The 26,095-nt window shown below is 34.0% G+C and overlaps 1 protein-coding gene across 1 annotated transcript in view; it reads left to right on the forward strand.

Moving 5' to 3' along the window:
* Positions 1-19,485: 19,485 nt before the first annotated feature.
* Positions 19,486-26,095, forward strand: part of LOC126978657 (glucose dehydrogenase [FAD, quinone]-like) — a 30,070-nt gene continuing 23,460 nt past the window's right edge. Inside the window, exon 1 of the mRNA XM_050827648.1 lies at positions 19,486-20,046. Within this exon, the coding sequence (XP_050683605.1) occupies positions 19,543-20,046 (504 nt within the window). The 5' untranslated portion in view covers positions 19,486-19,542. The remainder of the gene's footprint in view (positions 20,047-26,095) is intronic.

Below are 26,095 nucleotides of genomic sequence, written 5' to 3' on the forward strand. Positions count from 1 at the left end.
CTTTGACAACATTTCCCTTAAGCCCGCACCTTGTATCAGAATACTGGGTCTTGAAATCTCGAGCATTTGCCAATTCCGTGGAGGGCAAAGCCAAATTAGCTTCGAAGAATCTAGGCGTCATTAATAGAGCAAAGCAATACTTCAAGCCGGCCCACTCTAGTTCTTCTAGCGCTCTACAAAGCACAGGTCCGGTCACTTATGGAGTATTGCTGTCATCGCGTCTCTGGTCAGGCGCGCCCCAGTATCAGCTCGATCCATATTCCAATTGACCAATATCGCGAAAGAGTCGCCTGTAACTCTATCGTAACACTAATTAAACTTAATGCCGGCGATGCCTAGAAACCAACGCAACCGTAATTCTTCTTCTGAAGTGAAGTTTATGCAGACGAAAGAAAAATACTGTGCAAATATCTGGTACCAGCTCAAAGAAAACTTGGAGCACAATATATAACATGCAGATAGAGACCCAAAGACCCAGAACGTAGGCAATCCACTGGTTGTAAATTATAAGTATACTGTGACAAACTGTCATTACCGTACAATTCAACAGTAATCAAATACAAATCAATCGAAGTGGCGAAAAATGGCCACACATACTATTCGCTTATAACCAAATTTACCGACTTAGCCCAAATGATTGCGAAACTGAAGTGGCAGTGGGCAGAGCACATAGTTCGATGGACAGATGGCCGGTGGGGCAGTAAAGTTCTCGAAAAGCAACCACTTACCGGAAGACGCAGTGTTGGCCCCCCACAATATAGACCGAGGATCTAGTCAAGATTGCCGGTACGTTGTATGAGGGCAGCGCAGGACCGATCCTCATGGAAATCTTTAGGGGAGGCCTTTGTCCAGCAGTGGACGTCTTCCGGCTGATGATGAATCGCCACTTCTCATTAAAGCTTGACTTTAGCGCATCGGAGATATATAATATATTATTCCCTAGAGTTATTTTATTTACCTGAATGTATGAACAACTTCTGAGTTTGAGTTTGAATAATCCAAGGTTGCCCGATTGTCTAGATATTTTGCTGGTTAGTAGTTAGACTCACACAGCAGAGCTATTAAAAAGTTTGAATTTTTTTATAGATAACGCCTAAACAGTGTCTGGGACTTTATCATAAAGTTAAATCCATCTGAGTTTCTGTAGTCCAAAAGTTTAAACGAAAATTTTTCCATATTAATTACAAAGAATAGGTACTCGTAAATTTTCAAAGGAATATAGCGAGCCATTGAAGCGGATCCTGTTACATTTATCCCGCGGCGCATTCTTTGCTTTACCTCACTAACAAGCTGTATTGCGCCAATTGTACAGCAAAATTCTGTCGTCAGAATCTCTAAGACAGCAAAAAGACAATATCTTATATTTAAAATTTTACCTTCCAATAAAAAGACGCGCAATTTTTTATCAGACTCGTGCACCGAGGGTACCACCCTGATATAATAACTTACTTCGGGGGTACACCAGTGCGAGGCTCCTTTGCGCAGGATGCCGGCTAGATTACTCTAAAGGGCGCCGTAGCTAGTGAAATTTCTGGGCAAATGAGACTTAACATCTTATGTCTCAAGGTGACGAGTGCAATTGTAGTGCTGCTCAGAATTTTTGGGTATTTCCAGAATCCTGAGCGCCACTGTATTGTAATGGGCAGGACGCATCAATTACCATACCAGCTGAACGTCCTGCTAATCTCGTCATAAAAAAAACTTTAAAGTTATCAACAATAACATATTCTATGCGACTTTAGTGCTATAAATATGGTTATATACTTTTATCTATCTTATTATATACTTTTATCTATCTTATTATACACTATTTCATTAACACCTAACAACTCGAAATGATATAATAATAAATGACATGTCAGAAATAGAGTCTTGACAGATCATGGACGAAGTGAATCAATCGAAGGGTTCTTTTTATTTTCATTTGTAGGTACAGTCAATATAAGTTGCCTCTGGACCAAACCTTTTGTAGCTTTTCCAGATCATGATAACATATTTTAGGAATAACATTGTATCATCTTATCTTAGAACAAAGAAAAGTATATAGTTTGACGAATAATACTCTATTTTAATAAGACTCGAAGCAAATACAATTCAATCAAGTCTCAGCTTAAGTACCCAACGTGCTTTAAAACTGAACAGTGTCTAAAGTAAAACGAGAATTATTAATAGACGTTCACAAAATTCGCCTTTACCTTTTACCTTTTTGCTCTAAATAGTGATTTTCATTATTATAATACTAGAAATAAGGGACTGCTTGCAACTAATTCTAGTAAGCTTCATAAGATACATTATACCTTTCAGGATAAATGTAAACACTTTCACAATAAAGTCCCAACCACTGTTCAGGCATTATCTATAAATTCAGCACTGAGCAATTCACGAGCTAGCACTGAGCACGTAGTAGCGACATTTCAATCAAAACATATATTAAATGTATTATATTTATCCATGTATAGAATATATACATTTTAGTACAACGTCAATACTTCTTGATTAATTAAATAAAAGTTTACTTATTGGTGTTTTCTAACTTTGTTGTGTTAAATTTTATAATTAAATATATTGCACTATAACTAATTTTCAAAGTACCCTCAAAATTTGTTTTGAAAGTGTTATACGTTCAAATATTTTAATTATATTAAATAGTTTTTGAAATAAATAATGCCTAATAAGTGTCCTGATTGTGGAAAATTCTTCGCAGTAGCTGATAGTACTAAAGTCACTAAATGTTCTATTCTATATCATCGACAGTGCAACAATATCAGTACTGAATCGAGAATCCGTAACAAATGGGTATGTAAGTCATGTAAAGGTAGATCGAACAATAAAAGGGTCGACTGTAACCGGTCTCGGGATGACGAAGATGTCACCATCGATTCTGAACCAAGTGAATCCCCGTCCCTGATTCGAGAAATTCAACTATTGCGCTCAGAGTTGTCGGGCTTTAGAGTTGAGATGACTGTTGTCACTGGTATCTCAATTTAACACAATGCTCGACACAATAGAACAACGGGTGTCAAATCTTGAGGACGCCTCAAATTTAATCAAATTCGAAGACGTCCAAAATCAAAATGCTCAGCTGAACTACTTGATACGTTATGGAAGCGAGCTAATAATAGTGAACAACTGAATGACTACTTAATGACGAAGAAATTACCGGAGTAGCGGAAAGTGGAGGTGAGAATCATCTCCATGTCGTCATTACCGTAGCACAGAAGATAGGTCTAGCCATTGACGAGCGAGACATCGTCAACGTTCACCGGCGCGGGGCCGAGCGGGCCGGCGGGAGGTGAGGGCACGCGCCCGCGAGCCATAGTGTGTAGGCTCGCTCGCCGACATCTGCGTGAGGATCTGCTGCACGCGGCCCGGGTGCGGCGCCACGCTGATACGTCGGGGACCCGCATAGGTGACAAACCGCAAAGGTTTTACGTTAACGAACATTTAACATTCGATAATCATAACCTGTTTTATAAGTCGGAATAACAAGGCCAAAAACTAAATTGGCGTTTTATCTGGACTCGTGATGGTCAGATATATGCTAGACGAGACAGTTCATCTGAAAGATTCATAATTCGATCAGAGTTTTATTTAAAAACGGGATTTTGTGTTTAATATGTTTTTGTTATTGTCAGTTAGATTGCAGATATGTTAGTTTTTTAAATATATTATATTGTAATATCTTTAGTTTTTTATTCTAATTTTATATTGTATATTGTTTCTATAGGTTTGTTAAGAGTGTTTAATTTTGTAAGTGCTCAAAAACACTCTCAACTCACATTGTACTCATTACTGTTTTACACAATTAGTAGTATCTATTTTATACACAAGAGTACTGTGCGGCAAATTTAAATATTATTTAAATTTTTATTTTTCAAATAGGGCGATAAGTCAAGTTGTGTTTATTATAAATTCATTATATTGTATTCTCAATTTCATTAAGATAAATAACATTATAATTAAAATCAGGTATATTATGCAGTTTAAAAATTATATATCAAACGAACCTTATTCTATTATAATATTACATAATTATCTTATTTATTTAAAAGATTCGTTATTGTATGGATGATTTAATTCTATTGTTATTGATCGTTATTTACTAATATGATATTACTTTATTGCATATATTAAATATACCACTTTAAATATATTTATATATGTAATTATTATGTATAAGATTATATTTAAATGCCAAATAGGAAGGATAAATTAAAAATTGGGCTACTTAATCCGGTATCCTTTGGCACAAATCACGATGAGTTTCTCGTAGCAATGGATCGGTACAAAGTGGATCTGATGTGTATCAATGAGACGTGGCTGCGCGCTGGGCAGGAAGGCCTCGCTCCGGCCCCGGCTGGCTACAGACTGCACCACGAGCCGCGCCCTCCAAGCGTGCGATCGCGCGGGGGTGGTGTTGGCTTCTTCGTGAAGAAAAATATTTCGATACGGATTCTGTCGCACCCTATTGCTCCTACGGTAGAACGAATGTGGCTCAAGTTCGAGGTAAGTGGTAATAAGCTTGTAGTCGGTACAGCATATCACCCTCCGTGGATGGAGCCTGAGACATTTTTTGATGCGTTAACGGAATCTTTGGGCTCATTTGTCTGGTGTGACGATGTCATTATATTGGGTGATTTTAATATTTAAAAAAAAATGAACTTTTCTTAAATTCATTTAATCTATACAAATAAATACAACACGTCTCGACACCTACGCATTTCACTGCTAACTCAGAAACACAACTAGATTGTGTGTGTGCCAACAGAACACTTTCTGTCACACATGTTGTTATGGATCATATAGAGGCATTAGGTTCTCATGCGTATCTCACATGTATCTTGGATTTTCCCAAGCATCAAATGAAACCAAAATTTATTACCTACAGACACTTCAAAAATATTGATTCAATTAGTTTTCAACAATCACTAGACAGCATTACTTGGGACCAATTATTATCAATGAATAAAGTAAGTGAAATAGTTCTCAATTTTACTGGTATTATTATATCTTTGTTTGATTTTTATGCACCCATTACAACACGATTTACTCGAGATATTCAGTGCCCTTGGATAACGTATAATATAAAATTAATCATGAAAAGTGGGATGAAGCGTATAAAAGAACTCATAAAACTAATAATGTATCACATATTATACAGTTTTATAAGGACTTGAAACGCTATGTTCCTCAAGCACTGCGTCGTGAAAAACAAGTATACTTTAACACATATAATATAAATTCCAACATTAAAAAACCGAAAATATTGTGGAAGTATATTAAGGACCACATTAGGTTTAAACATAAAATTTGTAATTTATCTCATCATCTTAATGATCCAAATAAAATCAATTCCCACTTCCTTCAAATTCCAGGCACTGGCTATGTGACATTATCAACTCTGACGTACTATGAATTTCACAGACACAGTAATGCAATATTTAAATTTAAAAAGATTGGTGATAATATAGTACGTAAAACTCTTTATGGAATTCCCACGCGATTGGTATTGACGATATATCACTTGACATTTTACTACTGACAATGCCTAAAATACTATCCGTACTAACACATATAATAAATGTATCCTTCCAAACTGACACATTTCCAAACTTAAGTTTTCCCAGGACGGATAATAGCATGACGGCTTATGCCGATAATAAAGACAACCCCGATGACTTTAAAGACCTCCGACCGTTAGTGTTCTTCCTTGTCCTTCTAAAATAATTGATAAAATAGTATATAAGCAATTAATGAATTATTTAGAAACCTATAAAATTTTACCAGAATATCAATCCGGATTCAGAAAGAAAAGAGGTACCATGACCGCCCTCTTAGATGTAGTAGATAACATTCTGGCAGCTCAGAATATGGGTAAAGTAACAATTTTAGTATTGCTTGATTATTCTCGTGCTTTTGACACCTTAAATTTAAATCTATTGCTATCAAAATTAGCCTACTATGGACTCAGTGAAAATACTATACAATGGTTTCATAGTTACCTCAGTCATAGAACTCAGAAAGTCGTAATCTCAGAAGAAGATGGCAGAGATTGCTATTCCAATTGTAGTAACATGAAATGAGGAGTTCCACAGGGTTCCATATTAAGCCCTCTTTTATTTATTTTGTAAAGTGTGGATATATTGCAAAATACAAAGCACTGGTACTTATCCAAATATATAGCCAGATGACATTCAACTATATTTATCTTTCAATCCTCACGACATAGTTAGCACAATAACTTTAATTAATTCAGACTTAAACGATATTTACAATTGGTCAGAAAAAAACTCATTAATTCTCAACCCAGCTAAGACAAAATATATGATTTTCGGTACACAGAATGGCTTAAATTGAGTGATACAATCTTAATACAAAAATTAATAATAATAAAATTGAACGTGTGCATGACGTAAAAAATTTGGGTCTAATAATGGATGAAAATCTACGATTCGAAAAATATATAAACCTGACAATTTCAAATTGCTTTTATCGTCTTAAGGTGTTATATAAATTAAGACAATACTTAAACTTAGAAACACGCATACGTCTATGTGGTACTCTCGTCCTTTCTAAATTTAATTATATGGACACCGTTTATGGCCCACGACTACTTAGCAAAACTAAAACGCCATTCAGCGAGTGCAGAATGCGTGCGCTAGATTTTGTTGGAATATTCCTCCCCGTAGTCACGTTACACCAAAGAGGCAAAAGTACTCAAAATGGATAGAAGATGGCATTTACACCTTGCTGTGTTACTTTTTGGCGTAATTGCTTGGAAAACACCAGCATACTTATATCAAAAGTGGCTTGGACAAAAAAATGCTTTCAATATGGATATGAGGTCCGCTTTTCATATATTAACTATTCCTAGCCACCGCACTGCTGCGTTTCGAGGAAGTTTTAGGTATCAAGCCACCAAGTGCTGGAATGATTTGCCACCTCCACTTCAACTTAGTAATACAATTCAAAATTTCATAATAAAAACTAAAAATTACATACTTGGTGACATTTATAAACCTGTGTAACAGCTTGTACCTCTTTTAAATCTATCCATAACTTTTACAAATATTTATTTATTATTAATAGCCACATATTTTTACATTTTTCAACCAAACATTCAGATTTTCTTCTTACGTTCATTTTCTTTTATTTATTTTTATCATTTTTTAGAGTTAAATTAAAAAAATATATAAAGGCATAAAAAGGCATAAAGGCACTTATTTTCTCAAAATTGATTCCTTTAGAATTCTTTTTGATGTCATTTCTAATAACTACTAGATACTACTACCGCTTCGGAAACAAATGGCGCTCTGAGAGAGAAGAAGCGGCGCAAGAAACTCTCCCAGCATTCTTTTTTTGCGCTCTTTTCAATAAAAATATACAATATTGTACAATCATTTCTATCGCTATAAAATAATCACAATCTAGTCCCAGGCTGTCCGATCATTTAGATATTCAGCAGTGGAGTAATAGGATTTACGATAGAGCCATTTTTTTTATAAAACATTTAAATTTATTTACAGATAATGCCTGAACAGTGGCTGGAACTTTATTATAAAAGTGTATACATTTACCCTAAAAGCTATTATGTATCTTATGAAGCCTACTAGAATTAGTTACAAACAATCCCTTATTTCTAGTGTTATAATAATGAAAATCACTATTAAGAGCAAAAAGGTGACGATTGTTGTGAACGTATATTAAATTTTCATAAATGTACTGAAAATGAACAGTCATAATATTTATTTCTTTAAATTTTTCTTTAAGAGACTGTCTATAACCAAGCTTATATATAGCACGAACAGCTCTCTTTTGCAGAGCAAACATTATATCAATGTCAGAAGCATGACCCCATAGTAAAATACCGTACGTAATGCTCTGGAAATAACTGAAGTACACTAATCTAGCGGTCGCAACATTCGTGTACTCTCTAATCTTTCTAACTGCATATGCCGCAGAGCTGAGTCTATCTGCTAGATGGGCAATATGTGGACCCCACTGAAGCTTTTTATCTAACGTGATACCAAAGAAGACCGTAGTGTCCACAAGTTCCTATCTCTGGTCATTTATAAGTACGTTGGTTTGTACCTCCGCTGTGTTTGGTGTAACGATCCGTAAACACTTTGTTTTAGTGCAGATTATTCGTCTCAAACCAACGCACTATCTTTGAGAGTGCATTGTTTACCTCGTCATCAATATCTGCACGTCGCTTCACTTTAAAAATAAGTGAAGTATCATCGGTACAATCGGTAGATCGTTCATATATATAAGAAACAAGAAAGGACCGAGAATAGAACCCTGTGGAATACCTATTCCCACAGGTTTACCCGAAAACCGTTTGCCATTTACATCGACTATCTTTCGCTTAAATATGATTTAAACAGATTTAGGGCTCTATTTTTCACTCCATAATGCTTTAGTTTTAGGAGTAAAGTTTCATGGTGGACGCAGTCAAATGCTTTGGACAAATCACAAAAAATGCCCAATGCATCCTGTGACTCTTCCCAGGCGTCAAAGATGTGCTCAATGAGTCGAGTACCCGCATTAATTATTGTTGATAAGCCTCTAGTGAAACCAAATTGATTTTTGTTCATTAATTTACAAAAATGCATTTGTAGCTGTTTAAGCAAAAGTTTTTCAAAAATTTTACTAAAAACAGGCAGCACAGAAATAGGTCTGAAATTAGCAGGGTCAAAAAAACTACCCGATTTAAACAAAGGTATAACTTTGCTGTATTTCATGAGGTCAGGGACACACCCTCATCTATGCATTAATTAAATATTATTGCTAATTCAGGTGCTATAATATCAAGTATGTATTTTACAATATTAGTCGAATGGCCCCATAGGTCTTTTGTATTTTTTAGGTTAATTAATTTAAAGATTTTTTTTATATCGCTACCTGTAGCATACTTAAATTTCAAATCAGTGGAAGATACTGGTACGTGTAATATAAGCATATCATATGCTGCTTTTGGTGAAGAGTTAAGGTCTTTGGTCGTGACAATCGGGATTTCGGAGAAGTATGTATCATATTCATTTGCAATTTCTATTTCCGAATTTATAACGCGATTATTAATATTTAAACAGATAGAGGTGTTACGGCAATTCGATCTACCAGTTTCATTGTTAATTACACTACAAGTAGCTTTTATTCTATTTTTATTATATTATTATATTATATCTATAAGTACTGCCTTTATTTACTGATTCTAATTTCTGTTCAATTATATTCATAAGTATAATTAAAAAAAATACTAGTCGCTGCTACTCCAGGACTCAATAATGTTGGGGCTACTGAAAACCAGTGCTACATTGGCGCCACGCCATTGCAGCTTATTACTGAGTTAGCTCCATTTGGTGACATTCACTGCCGCACAGTACCTTCTTTTTCGTTTTAAGTAATAAATGGTATTATTTAATTCGTTTTATTAGTTATTTCTAAGAATTTATTACTCATTCTGATTTGTTATTTAATAATTGTGCGGTGGTGGTGGTGTGTTATCCATAAATTGTATTCTATTCTATTCTAAATAAATTTAAACGTTTTATAAAAAAATGGCTCTGTCCTAAATCGGATCAGAGCACCATTTGTTTCTGAAGTAGTGTTAGTGTTAGAAATGGCATCCAAAATAATTTTAAAGGAATAAAGTTTGAAAAAATAAATTCCTTTAATCCCTTTTATTAATTTTGCGTAATAAATAACAGGCTGAAATCATTTGGCCTGCAAATATTATATTAAATATATCAAAATAATTTTAAAAATAAGAATTATTCTTAACAGGCATAACATCAGCACCTGTACTAACCAGAAATAGCACATTCAATATTGTTCCGTATTCGTGAAATATTATCGCTGAAATAGATTCTTGTTCTAGACAACAGTACGTAGTCACTTGAATTGAACCACAAAGGTATTTGATTGTCTAGTTTCAACTGCTGTTAGACGCTTGTTTATTTTGTTTACCAAGAAGCTGCAGAATGTGAGTTAATCATTCAAATACGAAGTGTAGATAGAACTAATTGTTGTTGATTTTAAGGGTGCTTTCTATTTTATGTACTATTAGTGTGTTAGCTTTAAGTGTTTAAAAAACACCTTTATAATTCACGCAATTAAACAACCAACAAAATATTGTTTAAACTCAATACACGAATATTATCAAACGATGTGGTAACTGGCACTAACCTTATTCTCAATATTATATATTTTTTTGATTATTTTTAATATTTTATTAATTGAATGTAGTAGAAATAATTCATTCATTATTTAGTCAAAAAAATTGAGGTTTACAGTAAACCTGTATTTTGAGCAATGCACGCACACTTACACAATGTGACATACAAATCGCTAGAGTAAAACGTTGCTTGTCAAGCACACTAAACTAATAAACCTGGCCTGTTTTCATCGGTTGTCTAGCAGCAAGAGGCTCTATCTAGACGTATAAATTATCTAAGGTTTCGCCTTAAAATAATTAAAGTGAGTATATTTAACTTTCTTATTCGTTGCCAAATTAAGGGTTGATCTGTTAAATAATAATCTACGTTTTGTTAGAGTAATAATAAGACTTTCATGAAATTTTTATTAAAGATCTATATAACATCAATCTGAATTTATTACAAAGCGAGTAATATTATGTACAGAGATAATTCCGCGTAGCCGTTGTAATATGCTCTGAATATTCATCACAACATGATGGCTAGCTAACACGTAGTATGGATTTGCTGAATATATAATTCCATTGACATGAAACATTGTAAACAAATTATTTATTCAGGACTTGAGGTCATGTTATTTTTATTATAAATTTGATAGTACTTGTTATTTTAATATATAACAAAATTTAAGCAATAACATGAAAATTTAAATCTTTAACTGAATAAATATTTTATATAGATACTAGTGGACCCAACAGACGTTATCCTGTACACACGTCTTAAATTTGAAAAATCGGTCCAGCCGTTAGCCGGCGTCCACTAACATACACATGAGCAGGAGAATTATATTATATGGACAGAATTGAGAATCTAAACCATAAAGTCGGCCCAGCCGTTTAGGAGGTAGTTCAATATTGAATCTAAACCATTCTCGAATCCACCTGAAGACACACACCAATCTCAAATTCACTGCAACACACAAAAAAATCATCAAAATCGGTCCAGCCGTTTAGGAGATAGATTAATTGTAAATTTTAACCATTCTCGAATCCATCTGAATACACACAGAAAGAGTCATTAAACTCGGTCCAGACGTTTAGGATGAGTTCAGTTTGTATATATATTAAGATATGATATACTAGTTGACCCTTGTTCTATTCATAGTTAAAAAAAATTTAACAAAAAACAACCGACTTCAAAAACACTATTCTAAAACAATAGATATAATATGCACTAATAAGTAATAAAATAATTGCGTATTATTATACAATCTAATGAATAAATCTGATTCTTGTTACGATTATTGTTATTATTTTTATATAAATTTTAGAATGCAGCAGCATAATACAAAGAATAATGAAAACAAAGATTAAAATCATTTGCCGAAATTAATTAGTTATTTATATAGGATTTACAAATATTATTATATGCTTTAATATAAAATGCAATACAAAAAACAAAATATTTAATGTTAAAAAAGGTAGCAACAAAAATACTTCCACCTTTTGATACATATAAAAAACGAAACATAATAGAAAGAAAGATTATTTATTATTATTAAATGCTTAGAGCTTCACCAATACTGTTTTTAAATTCATTTAAGGATAAATGAAATATATCAACATCACAAAATAAAGAGTTATAAATGTCTAAGGCACGCCGACAGAAAGTGTTTTTAGTATAATTTGTTAATGACAAATTACAGGTAAAACTGCATTGAAATCGAAGAGCAATACGTGAGGGTACTCGAATGTTAATGTTAGAAAGGAGGCAAGAAGAGTCGATGACGAGTCCATTTATTACTTTGTAAAGGTATATCATATCAAAATAAACCCTTCTCTCTTTAAGTGGGACAATACTGAAACGGGTAGCAGAGGATTGGTAATCTATAAAGAAGTTTCCAGTACGACACTCTAGGTTTATAAAAGATTTGTTATGTATATTTTGAATATAGTCTATATGTGTATTGTAGCAAGGATTCCAAACGACCGACCCAAATTCCAAGATGCTACGCAAGAAAGAATCTTAAAGGATCTTAAAGGATGCTTCATTACGCAAGGGGCGAGAAACTCTCAATATAAAAGCTAGTTGCTTGAAGGCTTTGTTAACAATAGGATCAATATGCAAGTTGAAATTTAATTTGGAGTCTAAGAATACTTGGCATACCAAGATCACGCATATGATCTACGCGATTTATCTGTTTTCCACCCAAAGTGTAAGTATGCGACAATGGAGAGTGTTTACGCGTAAATGAAATAGTATAATATTTGTCAGTGTTCAGGATCAATTGATTTTCTTCGCAGTACCGATAAAATTTATCTAAATCCGATTGCAAAGTCAAACAGTCTCGGACATCAGTTATCTTTTTAAAAATTAGTATCGTCAGTGTATAAAAGATGTTCAGAATTTGTAAAAACCTTTTCCATGTCACACAGATACAAAGTATGGGACCCAAATGTGATCCTTGTGGGACACCAGAAGTCACGTAACTAAACCCTGAGGTGACTCCTTTCAAAGCTACAGTCTGTTAACGATTGCTTATGTAAGACTACAACCATCTATACATATCACCGCGCATACCGAGTTTTAATAATTTATTTAATAGCATATTGTGGCTTATCTCGTCAAAAGCTTTGGAAAAGTCGGTGTACACAGCGTCCACCTGAAAGCCTTCATCCATAGCATGCACAATATAATCAGTATAAGCGAGAAGATTCAACTGAGCGACCTCTCATAAAACCCTGCTGATGTTCAGAAATACTTCTCAAAAAAGTAGATGATAGTTGTTCTGAGACTATTTTCTCCAATAACTTACCGAAAGTGGATAACTTAGAAATTGGCCTTTAGTTTTTAATATCGTTTTTCGAACCAGATTTAAAAATTGGGATAATGAGTGTCTTTTTCCAAATAGAATAGCAACCTTCAGAAATAGATTTAGAAAAAATTATAGTTAAAAATTTACATCAACTTTTCGAAGCACTTAGTTACCTTTTCAGCCGTTAGGTTTACACATGAAATATTTACCGAACTACCTCTGCAGTCATCATTTTCAACTTCTCTCTGATCAGGTGGCATGAAAGAAGATAGAAAATACCTATTTAACATGTCTGCTATTACCTGTGGCTCACTGGAGGATATGTTGTCGTAAATCATTAATTGAGGTATTTGATTCGTGGGAAATTTAGACTGAATGAAATTCCAGAAATATTTTGGATAGTTGGTAATTTTTTCTTCCGAATACCGCAAATATTTATTATAGTAGTCTCTCTCCATTTTCTTTTGTTTTGAACGTAAAAAACTAAAGTATATATAATCTTGCGGATTTCTATACTTCTTCCGTTTAGCATGTACTCTTCTTTTTTTGTGTTGGAGCTTTATCAACGGTCTACTATACCAAGGCGGTTTGCTTGTAAATGAGCTAACTACCCTTTTGGGAACAAATTTATCCAATAAATCATATAGAAATGAATAAAAGTAATCAATCTGATTCTAATAATGAATTTTTAATACCAATATAGTCAGCAGCAGAGAAACAATATTTTAATGAATTTTGCTTTTGTAGGTAGGGGAGAAAATTTCCACTTAGATATATATCAAGTAGAATATGATGTTTATCAATCTGCGATAGTGGTGCACAACATTCAGATAGAGACATCGTGCCTTTTGGTGAGAACTAGATCCAGTATACGGTTCTAATAAAAAATGAATTTGTGCGATGATAAGAATTTTATTCATTATCGTCAAGAAAGACTACAATAGACAGACGGATGAAAGAGTGTTATATACTATTATATATTGGCAGCTATTTCGGTCAGCCTAGCTATACAACGTGGAAATGCTGCCAGTAATCTTGGTACAGTTCCACGTCATGATAGTTTTAATTTTATGTAGTCATAATATTATAGATATAGTTATAAGATTTGTTTTGTTTGAATAAATGCTTTATATATAGTAATTTTTATTTTTTATGTAGAAGTTGAAGTTAAGGAGGTGTTAGAAGACAATATTAAAAAAAATATGTAAACTGCTATAAAATTATTAATTACTCATACAACACATTTAAATATATTATGACTCCTGCTTAGAAAAATATGGTTACTAAGAATATATTTGAAAGATTTATAAGGATGAAAGTATTTTTTAATATATTAAATTGACGGTTGATAGAAAGTTAATTCAATACTACAACAAATTAAAATGCATTTATGATAAAATAGTATGTTTAAAAGCAAGCTCCACCTGATAGCTGTCTGATATTAAAGCCTCCTTAAAAGCTACATTTTATATATTCATTAATTACACTCGCTAACACGCGAACACATAAAGTGTCGCATTGTGTAATGTTATATATCATTTTTACGATCTCAGTCAGTACTTAGCGGTTAGCCCATCCTTCCTGAATTAACCGCGCGTGTATTTTGCCTTTATGTGTTATATTTGTTTATATTTTAACAGAAATATCATAGGAAAGTGGATGTTCATAACATCATTAGCAATATTGTTTTTGTTTATTTCCCATTGTTCCAGTATTCCTGTTATTCCTGATTTTTCGACGTTATTTTAAACTTAATTTGGCCAGCAACGTTCCTGTAGTTCCTCAGGTGTTCAAGAAGTTGTGGACGGCGGTATTGACTTAACTTAACTCGAAAGTTAAAAGTAGAAAGTGACTCGGTAGAAGAAGAAGATAGAAGAGAACTAGTGTTCGGTGAGGTGTGTTCTGCTGAAGGCAAGAACACTGGCAGACCGGATAAGTGCAAGTTCGAAAAGTGAATGCAAATAAAACTCGTTCCTTTAAGCGGAGTACTTATTTTCAATCCCTGACCTACTCTCGTGTCGATATGGAAAGATGTTAAATATTGGTACCAAAAATGAACATCTATATATATAAAAATGGATTGCTGTTCGTTAGTCTCGCTAAAACTCGAGAACGCCGGGACCAATTTGGCTTATTTTGGTCTTAAATTATTTGTGTAAGTCCAGAGAAGGTTTAAAAGAGGTGAATAAATATGAAAATGCTAGGAATTAAATAAAGACCAACAATTTCGTTTTTCCTTTGATGTGTCCCCCGTCGTTGAGAAATCAAATTGAAAGAATAGTTGTATAAATGAATTTTTATATCTGTCCAACTTTCTCAGTAGGTAAAAATATAAACTTTATTTTAGCTCAAATCAAATTTGAAATCAAATTTTTTATGAACGATGAATCATAAGTTTTGTCATAAGGAATAAAGATTTTTACAAGAACTACGAGCTTATTCATGTGTGTACGCGGACGAAGTCACGGGTATCAGCTAGTACTATATAAAAGCGTACAATTATGTCGAATTTAATAATATCCAGGTCCATGCAGAAAGGTTCGTAAAATAACAAAATGAGAACAACAGAAATTGAGGAGTGAACTTTTTATGATCACATACAATAAATTCACCAGTGCTATTTGCAATATGAGCATTTCGTACAAAAGAAACACCATTTCAACAAATTCAAACACAAGAGAGCATAACGCCAACAGTATTCATCTTTTCGCATGCGACATTTAATTTAAGTTTTCATGACAATAGAACAATGAACATATGCTACGAAAAAAGTGTGAAGTTTTCGCAATATCGCCAACAATGTGTTTCATTTTATTAAGCATATAGCTTTTACAATGAACAATATGTTTAACATAGTCTGCAAGTATTATATTACACTTTTGTTTCAACTTGATTACCTTACATATGCGCTGAGTATAAGGGCTATATTTGGGGACACCACAATACCGTGGTGTCCGAAGGCAAGCAAACTAGACACCAGAGAAACGATGCGTACGAGCTGGTTGCGCCACCAAATTGGCTGCAGAACTAAACGGACACCAGGTAAGTAACTCTCTATAGAGCTGTATACATATTATAGGTAGCGGCTACTGGTTGCGCCACCGTGGTGTCCGTAAGCTACCAAACTAGACACCAGAGAAACGACACATCCGGGATGGTTGTGCCACCAAATTGGTTGCGCAACTAATCGGACACCAGTAGCTGTCTATAGAGCTGTTTACATTTTGTTGATAGCGGTGACTGGTTGCGGCACCGTGGTGTCCGTAAGCTACCAAACTAGACACCAGAGAAATGAAGCGTCCGTCGCATCACCAAATTGGTTGCGCAACTAAACAGACACCAGTAGCTGTCTATAGAGCTGTATACATATTGTTTGTAGCGGCGACTGGTTGCGGCACCGTGGTGTCCGAAAGCTACCAAACTAGACAACAGAGAAACGACGCGTCCAAGCTGGTCTCGCCACCAAATTGGTTGCGCAACTAAACGGACACCAGGTAAGTAACTCTCTATTATTAGGGCTGTATACATTTTGTTGGTAGTGGCGACTGGTTGCGCTACCGCAGTCTCTAAGTGAAATATAGCCCTAAATGCTTCGGGTAAATAATCCCTTTTCAATCATGCACATGTCCACCGTGTCATCGGGTTGGTCTCCCTGGATTGGAACTTCTCACCGCCAACCGAAACCAACGTCAGCCCTTCTTGCGTTGTGTTTTTCTTTCACCAGCGGGTTCCCTCAAATAGAACTGTGACTGGAAAGATGAATTTTGTCATTAGTCTGGAACTTAAGGCTGGGGACCAAGCCAACGGCCTTGAGGAATCGAGCGGAGCTAGGTTACCTCTCTAGCACAAGATCGCCATAGTTTTAATTCGGAATAAAAAGCATTTTAAATAGTTTATTACAAACAGAATACAATTTTCTTTACAGCAATAACAAACCTTTGTCATTTTAAATAGTATTGGTGTACAATTAATAAAATTTTGAACAACTTTTATCTAGATTGAATGATTAGCATGGCTCTAACTGTAAAAGTTAGGGGTATTTTCGTTATAATTTTTCGCACTGTCTATTATAAATAGAAATGTAATGAAAAAATGAATTTTCTTCTCATGCTCTGTTGATATAATTATGTAAACCGTCAAGAAAACGTTTCAAATATACGCTATTATATTATTGCCGCTCAGTATTCTTGAAAAACCACAAAAATTCTGAGCGGCACAACAACTGCTCTCATCACCTTTAGACATAAGATGTTAAGTCCCATTTGCCCAGTAATTTTACTAGCTACGGCACCTTTCAGACTGCTCATTACTGCTTCACAGCAGAAACAGGCGCCGCATAATTTCTGAACGACGGAATCATTTTTCAAATTGGCCCCTAAATGGCCGTTAAAAAAGCAAATGATAGTGGTTACTGTATTCAAAATCAGTTTATAACGTTTTATATATCTATTGAATATAATTATGTGAAATTGAAAACTCGTTGAGATTAATACCGTAATACCATTTACGGTATAAATGGTGGGTGCGATCACGCACGACAAATCATGCTGTTGATGGGATGGAGATGAGTATGGGATGAAGCCGCAGATTGGGAATGAAGCAACCGCCCTCAGCATATTAAATAATAAATTTTAATAAACGATATTACATTGTAACCATATTTTAATTTAAAAAAAAAGAAGCCCGCTGAGTTTGTTGCGCCCGATCATCTCAAGTCTGAGACATACTTTTTATCGAATATGTGGTGGTTTCCGACTTTCACTAATTGATATTTTATGCTATTCAAATGAAAAAAAAAAGTGTTTGTGTACTTATGTATGCACGCAATAAGTTATGCTTCTTTGGCCTAACAAAGCAAAAATCCTTAAAATTATTTATTCCTCGTGCTATTCTACGTTTGTACAATCAAAACTATTGAAAAAAACTTGCAACGATGGCTTTGACAATAATTAATTATTTAATAACTAATACGGCAACGGTACGGGCTTGAACCCTTTGCCTATCCTAATAATGGACGAAGAAACCTAAAAAAATATCGAATGTTGCGTACGCGCCAACTTCACCCTGTTACTTTTGTGCCACAGTGATTCGCGCGCATCTTAAAAATTTCACTCTCGTAATTTTTTCATTACGAACCTAAAGAAGTATAACTTCAAAAATTGAATTTGATGCTTGGCTTGAAAAGCAATAAAATTAATGTGTAACATCCCACATCAAAACCCAGTGAACTAGAACTTCGCTCTAACATCGCTCATGTACTCCGGTATTGTTCCCGCTTATCTTGTAAATGAAAAAGCGAGTGAAGTGGTCATACACGAACAATGGATGCTTTTAATGAGTGCTGAAACAATGGGGCCCCGCATAAGCATTATAATGATGCGTTCTAGCAAAATGTATCCAAGCTAGATGTAACATTACCTCGTATACAAACATGTATTCCAGAAGATTTTAACTGACGAGGAGACCTTAAATGAAATATACGACAAAGCACATTAAACCTTATTTATACCCGGCATTTATTTGTTTATTTATTCATTTTTTTATTAAATAGGTTGGTACTCATTTGATCAAACAATAGCTTTAAGTGTCCCTGTATACTACTAGTAGCATGGAAACTTGGTCTCTGTCAAACAAATTTTTATTAAAATGTAAATTTAAATTGACATTTTCAAATTTTAATTGGACCTAGTTATGCAGAAAACAGCCATATCACATTTTTTCAAAAAATGAGTTAGGCGGATTTATTACTAAAATACCCATGTCGATATCTTTGTTAATTATTACATAAATTATCATTATTAAATAAATAAGCAAACGAAAAGACAAGTTACTCTGATGTTCAATATCAAATTCTTTAAAGCTTTGTATAATTGATAATGCAATTTATTTGTTGAAATGAAAAAAAATTGTTTAAATACTACTTGCGTGTAGCAAGCACTTTATAGAACTCGGGGAAAGAGCGGTTCTGCTACTCTAGTGCATTAAGGCCCTAAACTACGTCTCGTGCCTACAAATTGCACCCTCGTTAGGTATCACTAATTTTCTCCCCTCAACGAATTATACACTGCAATGAACGATTCACCCTAAAGTATTTTGCTTAGATTCTAATCAATGTCATAAACTGATGCCAAAACGTGTAACCCTCACGAACCTTTAATTTTTAAATACTGAATTAATAATAAAATCATCTATATCATACAAAAAATAAATAGTTTGAAAGATGCGGAATATCTATTAAAAGTAACAATACAAATGAATGACACAAAGTTTATTATATTCTTCGTTTGTATAGAACGGTGTGATCTATTTACAAAAGTATATTATTATCGATACAATACAGCAAAATCAGTTGCTATTCAAACGAAGTTCTCACTTTGAACTGTCGCAACGCATCAAAGTAATTATAAAACCAATGATTCTATGAAAAAACTCACCTTAGCCTCTTTTATACGATACAATTGTTAACTTCATAGTCACTTCCCTATTTGTAATCAGTATTTCACCGACTTTTGCCTCGCATTGACTTAATGTAGATAAATTCAATATATTGTTAGTGTTTTAGTGTTAGAAATGACGTGGTCACCGCCAGACATTACTCCAGCATGCTCAGATGCCCATGCGCATCTAACTCAGTGCTCTCAAACTGGGTACATGTTTTTGGCTTTAGTGGCGCGATTATTTGGGAAGTCATCCAATCATCAATATACAAAAGTTAACCCTTATTCCAATCAACCTTCATATGAGTCAATACCTTATTATTCAGGCCATTCGAGTTTCTACTCTCAACCCCCGTATGTTGGGTCTAAATTCAGTTACGGCAATGATTTTCCAAAATTTAATTTTGAAGATGATTCTTTAACGCACTATGGATCAAAGGATTTTGACTATAATAGAGGAAGTAATTATGATTTAGACGGTGCTCATTCTGAAGTTATTAAAAAAGAAGAAGATAAGGATAGTGGAAAGAGTAGCAGAAAGAAGAGACATGTATACGCTTATGATTTTATTATTGTTGGTGCTGGTTCTGCTGGCTGTGTTCTGGCTAATCGGCTGTCTGAAGTAAAAAGATGGAAGGTAATTTTATTTTTCATTAATTTAATTAGTTAACTTTTTGATGTTGTTAATTTAATGTTTTATTATTTGTATATTTTTATAGTGATAACTAAATGGTGAGTCCATCACCTCCTCTCATTCCCTCTTTCAGCAGCGAATAATCACAGAAACTTTTCCTTTCCCTTATGTGTGCAATTGTAGCATTAATCTATTATTTCATGGCATTCATATAATTAAATTTTTTCGTCTTCTACTTACACTTACGTAATTGTATATTTACTACTTTGTGCTTAGATGTACTATTTTGATGTATTTATCTCACATTTCGATATACATTATAGATTTGTGTGTTTACCAGTGAGATGTTCGTATTGCATATAGACATCTCACATTACACATTCGACACATTGAAAATTGTGTGTTTACCAGTGGGACGTTTTCATTGCACATATTTGATACATTGTAGATTTATGTGTATACCAATGGAACGTTTCTATTTCACATTTTTTTATGAAAATAAGGGACGAGACGAGCAGGACGTTCAGCTAATGGTAATTGATACACCCTACCCATTACAATGCAGAGCCGCTCAGGTTTCTTGAAAAACCCAAAAATTCTGAAGGGCACTACAATTGCGCTCGTCACCTTGAGACATAACAAGTTTAGTCTCATTAGACCACTAATTTCACTAGGTACGGCGCCCTTTAGACCGAAACAGTAATGTTTACACATTACTTAATTCACGGTAGAAATAGGCGCCGTTGTGGTACCCATAATCTAGCCGTCTTTCTGTGCAAGGGAGCCTCCCACTGGTACCATATATTCTATTTCACATATTTGATACATTGTAGATTTGTGTGTTAACCAGTGAAACCTTTCTATTACAGATATTTGATACATTGTAAAGTTGTATATTTACCAGTGGGAGGTTTCTTAGCACAGGATGCCGGGTAGGAAAAACTTTTCTGTCGTAGTGTGCACGAATTATGTTTTGTTTTGGGGGTAGCTAGCTAGGTACGACTTGTAAAATTACTGGACTATTGAAACTTACAGTTAATATCTTATTTTAATCTCAAAGTGACGAGCGCGTCGACTAGAAGTTTGTTTTCAATTATACTTTATTGGTATGTCTTATGAGCTTTTGTTTTCTCAAAGGACGGTGATTCTCTAACGGAATATATCAACAGCCTATTGTCTTTATTCAAATGCGATATTATTATAATTTAAAAGAAAGAAAAAATGAGATTTTCAATACTTTTCATGCAGATCTAATAATAAAAAATGTATAGTGACTACGTGATGAAGCAACAGACAGAACTATTTGTAATCATTCAATATCGTAAACTTAATTATAACGCAAGAATATTTAATGTGTAATATCACAATATGCACCCACTAAATTTACGGTTGAATAGCGTTGAGATACGTGACCAATATTAGCAATTCTCGCAACACTTCACAGTAATTTATCGCTTGATAGATTACGAATTTGTCAACTAGATGGCGTTAAACTTAAATATTTTAATAATAGTATAAGGTTTCCAAGCTACGTGTTCAAATTAAGACATTATTTCTCTAATAATTATACTTTTGTCGTAGTAACGTTGCACTCTTGTAGAATTTTTTCAGCCAACCAATATTCATTTATCCTCTCTGGATGACTTATTATTTATCAACTATATAGTTACATTACAAATTAAAATTTGGATTCTAATTTGTATAACTTGATTCTTTCACAATTACCATTTAGGTTTTATATTAAGGAGTTGTTATAAGGGCGGTTTTCAAGGAGCTCTCTTCCACGTACTACAAATCTGTGAAATGAGCTTTCTAGGACGATACGACATGGGTACCTTCAAAAAAAGCGCGTACACCTTCTTTAAAGGCCGGCAACGCTCCTATGATTTCTCTGGTGTTGCAAAAGAATGTGGGCGGCGGTGATCACTTAACACCAGGTACGCTCGTTTATCCTCCATTTTCATAAAAATAGCAGCGCCATTTCTTTGTACGTTTACTAGATATAGCATTAAATTACGCAAAATAAACTTATGATTAGGTATTGTTTGATATTTGTCTTATTTGGCATGTTCAAATTCATCACTGAATTGTTGTTGGCAATACAGCTGTTGTATATCATTAATATAGCAATAATTGTCGGATTCAAACCGGTTAGACGTGATATACACATCGCCATATTTAAATCATTGCATATATCGCCTTGATTTATTTTTATATTTAAAAAAATAACACAATACTAAGTGTGTTTGTAGTGGAATTTCAGAACAGTTATATTCAATTCCAAGCTGATCTTTCAAATGCCCGGCGTACAGGGTCGTACTCCAGGGCCCACAGTATTATGGAAGAACTCCTTTATTCTCAGACGTATTGTCACTTACAATATGAGAAATTACAATTTAACAATTTAAAGTGGGTGTTTACATACAACAATTAAATTATTTGGTAGGTATATAATGCAAAACAATGTTACTTTAATCATATATATTAAACAACAAAAATTATGTTTTTAAAGTGATAACCCTCACTTCTAGGATTAAAACACAAATAAAATTAGGAAACAAAATTGTATGAACGTTGCAGGACTCGAACCCACGACCTAGTAGATGAAGCCACAACCTGAGAGTTGAACAAAGCATACAAGATTTTATGACGATTTAGTGAACGGTTAGCTCAGTTGGCATAGCACTGGTACGAAACGCCAGAGGTCGCGGGTTCGGGTCCCGTATCATTCATAAGAATTTGTTTTTAAAATTTATTTGTGTTACAACTCACTTATGTCATTAAAATATTTTGTAATTATTGAGTATATGATCTTGAAGACTCGCTTTAAAAGAAGTCAATGTTTTGGCATTTCTTATTTCCAAGGTTAAGTTGTTATAATATATCTGAGCTCCCTCAAAGCTAATCTTAAATCTATAGAGAGTACTTAGACTTTGCTCATGCTTTACTTACTTAAAAATTATCCAAGTGTAATAAAACGCGAACTTGACTTTTGCATCTTAGCATAAGCTCCGCATAATTTCAGCTCTCAAATGACTAGAAAAACAAAATCAAAGATTATGCTAAGTGTACGCTCAGCTAAGTTTTACGTATGTAAAGTCTGAGCAAAGTCTAGGTACGCTCTATATATCTCAGCCTTAGTATCGATAAAAAGTACATTTGAATTCGGACAGCCAAAATCAATTTGGTAACGTGGTTGGACAGGATCGAGCTAAGGGCGCTGTTGTGACAGTCAACGGTTGTAACATTATACAAGCACATGATTGTCAATGACTACTTCATAAGATATATTATAGTACATTACGATACAAGTGCGCAAAGTAGGTCGATCCCGCACGAGCGTTGCGAGTGAAGGATGACCTACGTGGGCACGAGTACCGTATACTATGTTTCCTATTTTGTTGCGCAAATTTCAACCACTACAATTATTTTTAAACATCCCCGCACGCTCAGCTACATTCCCGCACGCTCTTGTCAATGTGTGGGAAAGTGGTACTTTGAGAACGCAAATGCATGCACAAAATCGAACTTTGCGAACGATAATAGAAAAAAAAATATTAACTAATAATTCTTACAAAAATAAATTCTTATTCTTTTTAATAATGGAGCATCCTGTTGTTTATAGAAATAAAAATTAAATAGTTGTTTATGTGATTGTACATAATGAAGGTCATTAAACATGGGTGTGGGTTTTTTTTCATAATTACATTATACGAGTGTCTTAATGCCTAATTATTTACAGCTATATACAGTACTTTATCTACCCACATATTATAAGCCTCAATGTTGCCTTCACAATCAATAGATACGTGCAACCTATCCCCGGGTTCGAATCCCGGTAGGTGCGGTGCAAGCATTTATATGATGAATATGGTTGTTTGATTCCGAGTCATGGATGTTTAAATGTATTTATGCATGCTTATTTTTATTTATGTATGTTTAAGTAAGAATATTGTATTAAATATATCGTTGTCTTGCAACCCATAACACAGGCTATATATGCTTAATTTGGGGCAAGATAATTTGTGTAAAAAATGTGTCAATATTATTTTATTATTATTATTTTGTCAAATTTGTTTGCAAATTGACATTTTATTTCGAACTAAACGCCTTCCCGACTGATATTTAAATACAGGTCAAAATAATTTTTTTTGTTTTTTAGAAACGTTCGAAATTTTAATGAAACAATATTATCAAAATTGCATTAATAGCATTTTTACACAAAGAAATTTGTTCTGACTAAACAGTATATTTTTATAGTGGTCATAATGTACGGTTCTTGAACGCATCATGAGGGTTTTATGTTATTTGAGTATATAAAACAATAGATCAATTCGATGTTAACATTTGAAAAAGGAACTCTATTTAAGGAGTTTGCAGGGTCACGGTGAAAGATTAGACTGTTCGGGTGCTGCAACGTGCTGCGTGTGGTATTGTCTCGCTCTGTTGATCAAACCTAGTTTTAACTCGTACCTTGACCTTGCTTTCAACGAAACAGTAAAATGAAATGTCAAGGCCCTATTTTGTTTATTTATATCTATTATGTTTTACTTAAAATTCCTAAAAAGTAATAATTTTAATTCATAAAGTGTTTTTTTGTCGTCAAGCAGTACTGTATTAGCACTATTTTCGTTTAGATTTGAAGAGCAGTAATGGGCGCAATAATTTCGATACTCTGAATTTTGGGTCTTTCAAAAATCTTTTACGGAATGCTGATCGCAGTGGGAACGACTTGCTCGTTTTATCACTTTTTATCAAAAAAAAACTCATTTTTAGCAGCACGCTAATATAATATGTTTATAATTTTACGTCAATTCGTTGGTACATTATTATTGACACATTGCCATGAAGGGCATTATTTTGACTTTATTATAAATATGTAAGCATGTTATTAATTGTCATCTAACATTAAAATGATAGCTGAATCCTCAAAAACTTTGCTGAGAGTTTGAGTGCAGAAACGAGTCTCTTTAAATAGAAATATAGAGATAAATATATATAAATACAGGGTGTCCCAAACTTATGGGACATCATGAAGGGAAAGTACCTTAAATATCGAAGATAGGCAATTTTGCTGAAAGAAGACTTTATGTTATTTTTAAAAGTTAGTAATTCTGCATTCAAAGATTTTCTATGTAAAAAAAAACACCGCTACTCGTATGATGCCAATCGAAAGAATGGCCAAAACCTAATAACTCTTCTTAAGTAACATAGTATTTTAAAAGAAAGAAACAACGTAAAATTAATGTTTTCCTACTTGGATTGATACGAATGGACCGATTAGATGGCCGGCCATATCCCCGGACCTTACACCGTTAGAATTCTTCTTTTCAGGATATGTGAAAGATATGCTATACAAAAAGTCTTCTTTCAGTAAAATAGCCCATCTTCGATATTTAAGGTACTTTCCCTTCATGTCCCATAACTTTGGGACAGCCTGTATATAAATAAAGAGTTCTTTATTATTAAGACTTACATTAATACGCTAAAGGCGACTACAACTACGCTCGTGATCTTGAGACAAGTTGTCAAGTCTAATTTGCCCAGTAATTTCACAAGCTACGGCACCCTTCAAACCGAAACACAGTAATGCTCACACATTACTGTTTCCCGGCAGAAATGGGCGCCGTTGTGGTACCCATAATCTAGCCGGCATCCTGTGCAAAGGTGCCTCAAACTGGTATGTATGAATGAAAAAGATGTGATATAGAAAGGAACCACGTTCGTTATTATCGAAGAGAATTTTTTTAAAACCAATAAAAATGATAGTTTTTATCCTAGATAAGTGATCTAATTCAGTTTTACATTTTCAATACATATATTAACTTCAGACATCCGTTTTATTGCGTAAGCCAAGAAAACAATCAAATGGCGAATTCTTTTCTAGATCTTGTACTGATGGTCTAGAAATCTAATTTCTATCTCTGCATAGGTTCAATCCCTTCTTAGATCACCTTTAAGTAACAAACTTGCACACCTCTTTGTAAAATTACCTCTTTGGCGTCAGACTGTTTTTGGAGCAAAGTTTGTTGTTGCTCACTTTCATCTGAGA

The sequence above is a fragment of the Leptidea sinapis genome, chromosome 3, assembly GCF_905404315.1.
Source record: "Leptidea sinapis chromosome 3, ilLepSina1.1, whole genome shotgun sequence".
NCBI lineage: Eukaryota > Metazoa > Arthropoda > Insecta > Lepidoptera > Pieridae > Leptidea > Leptidea sinapis.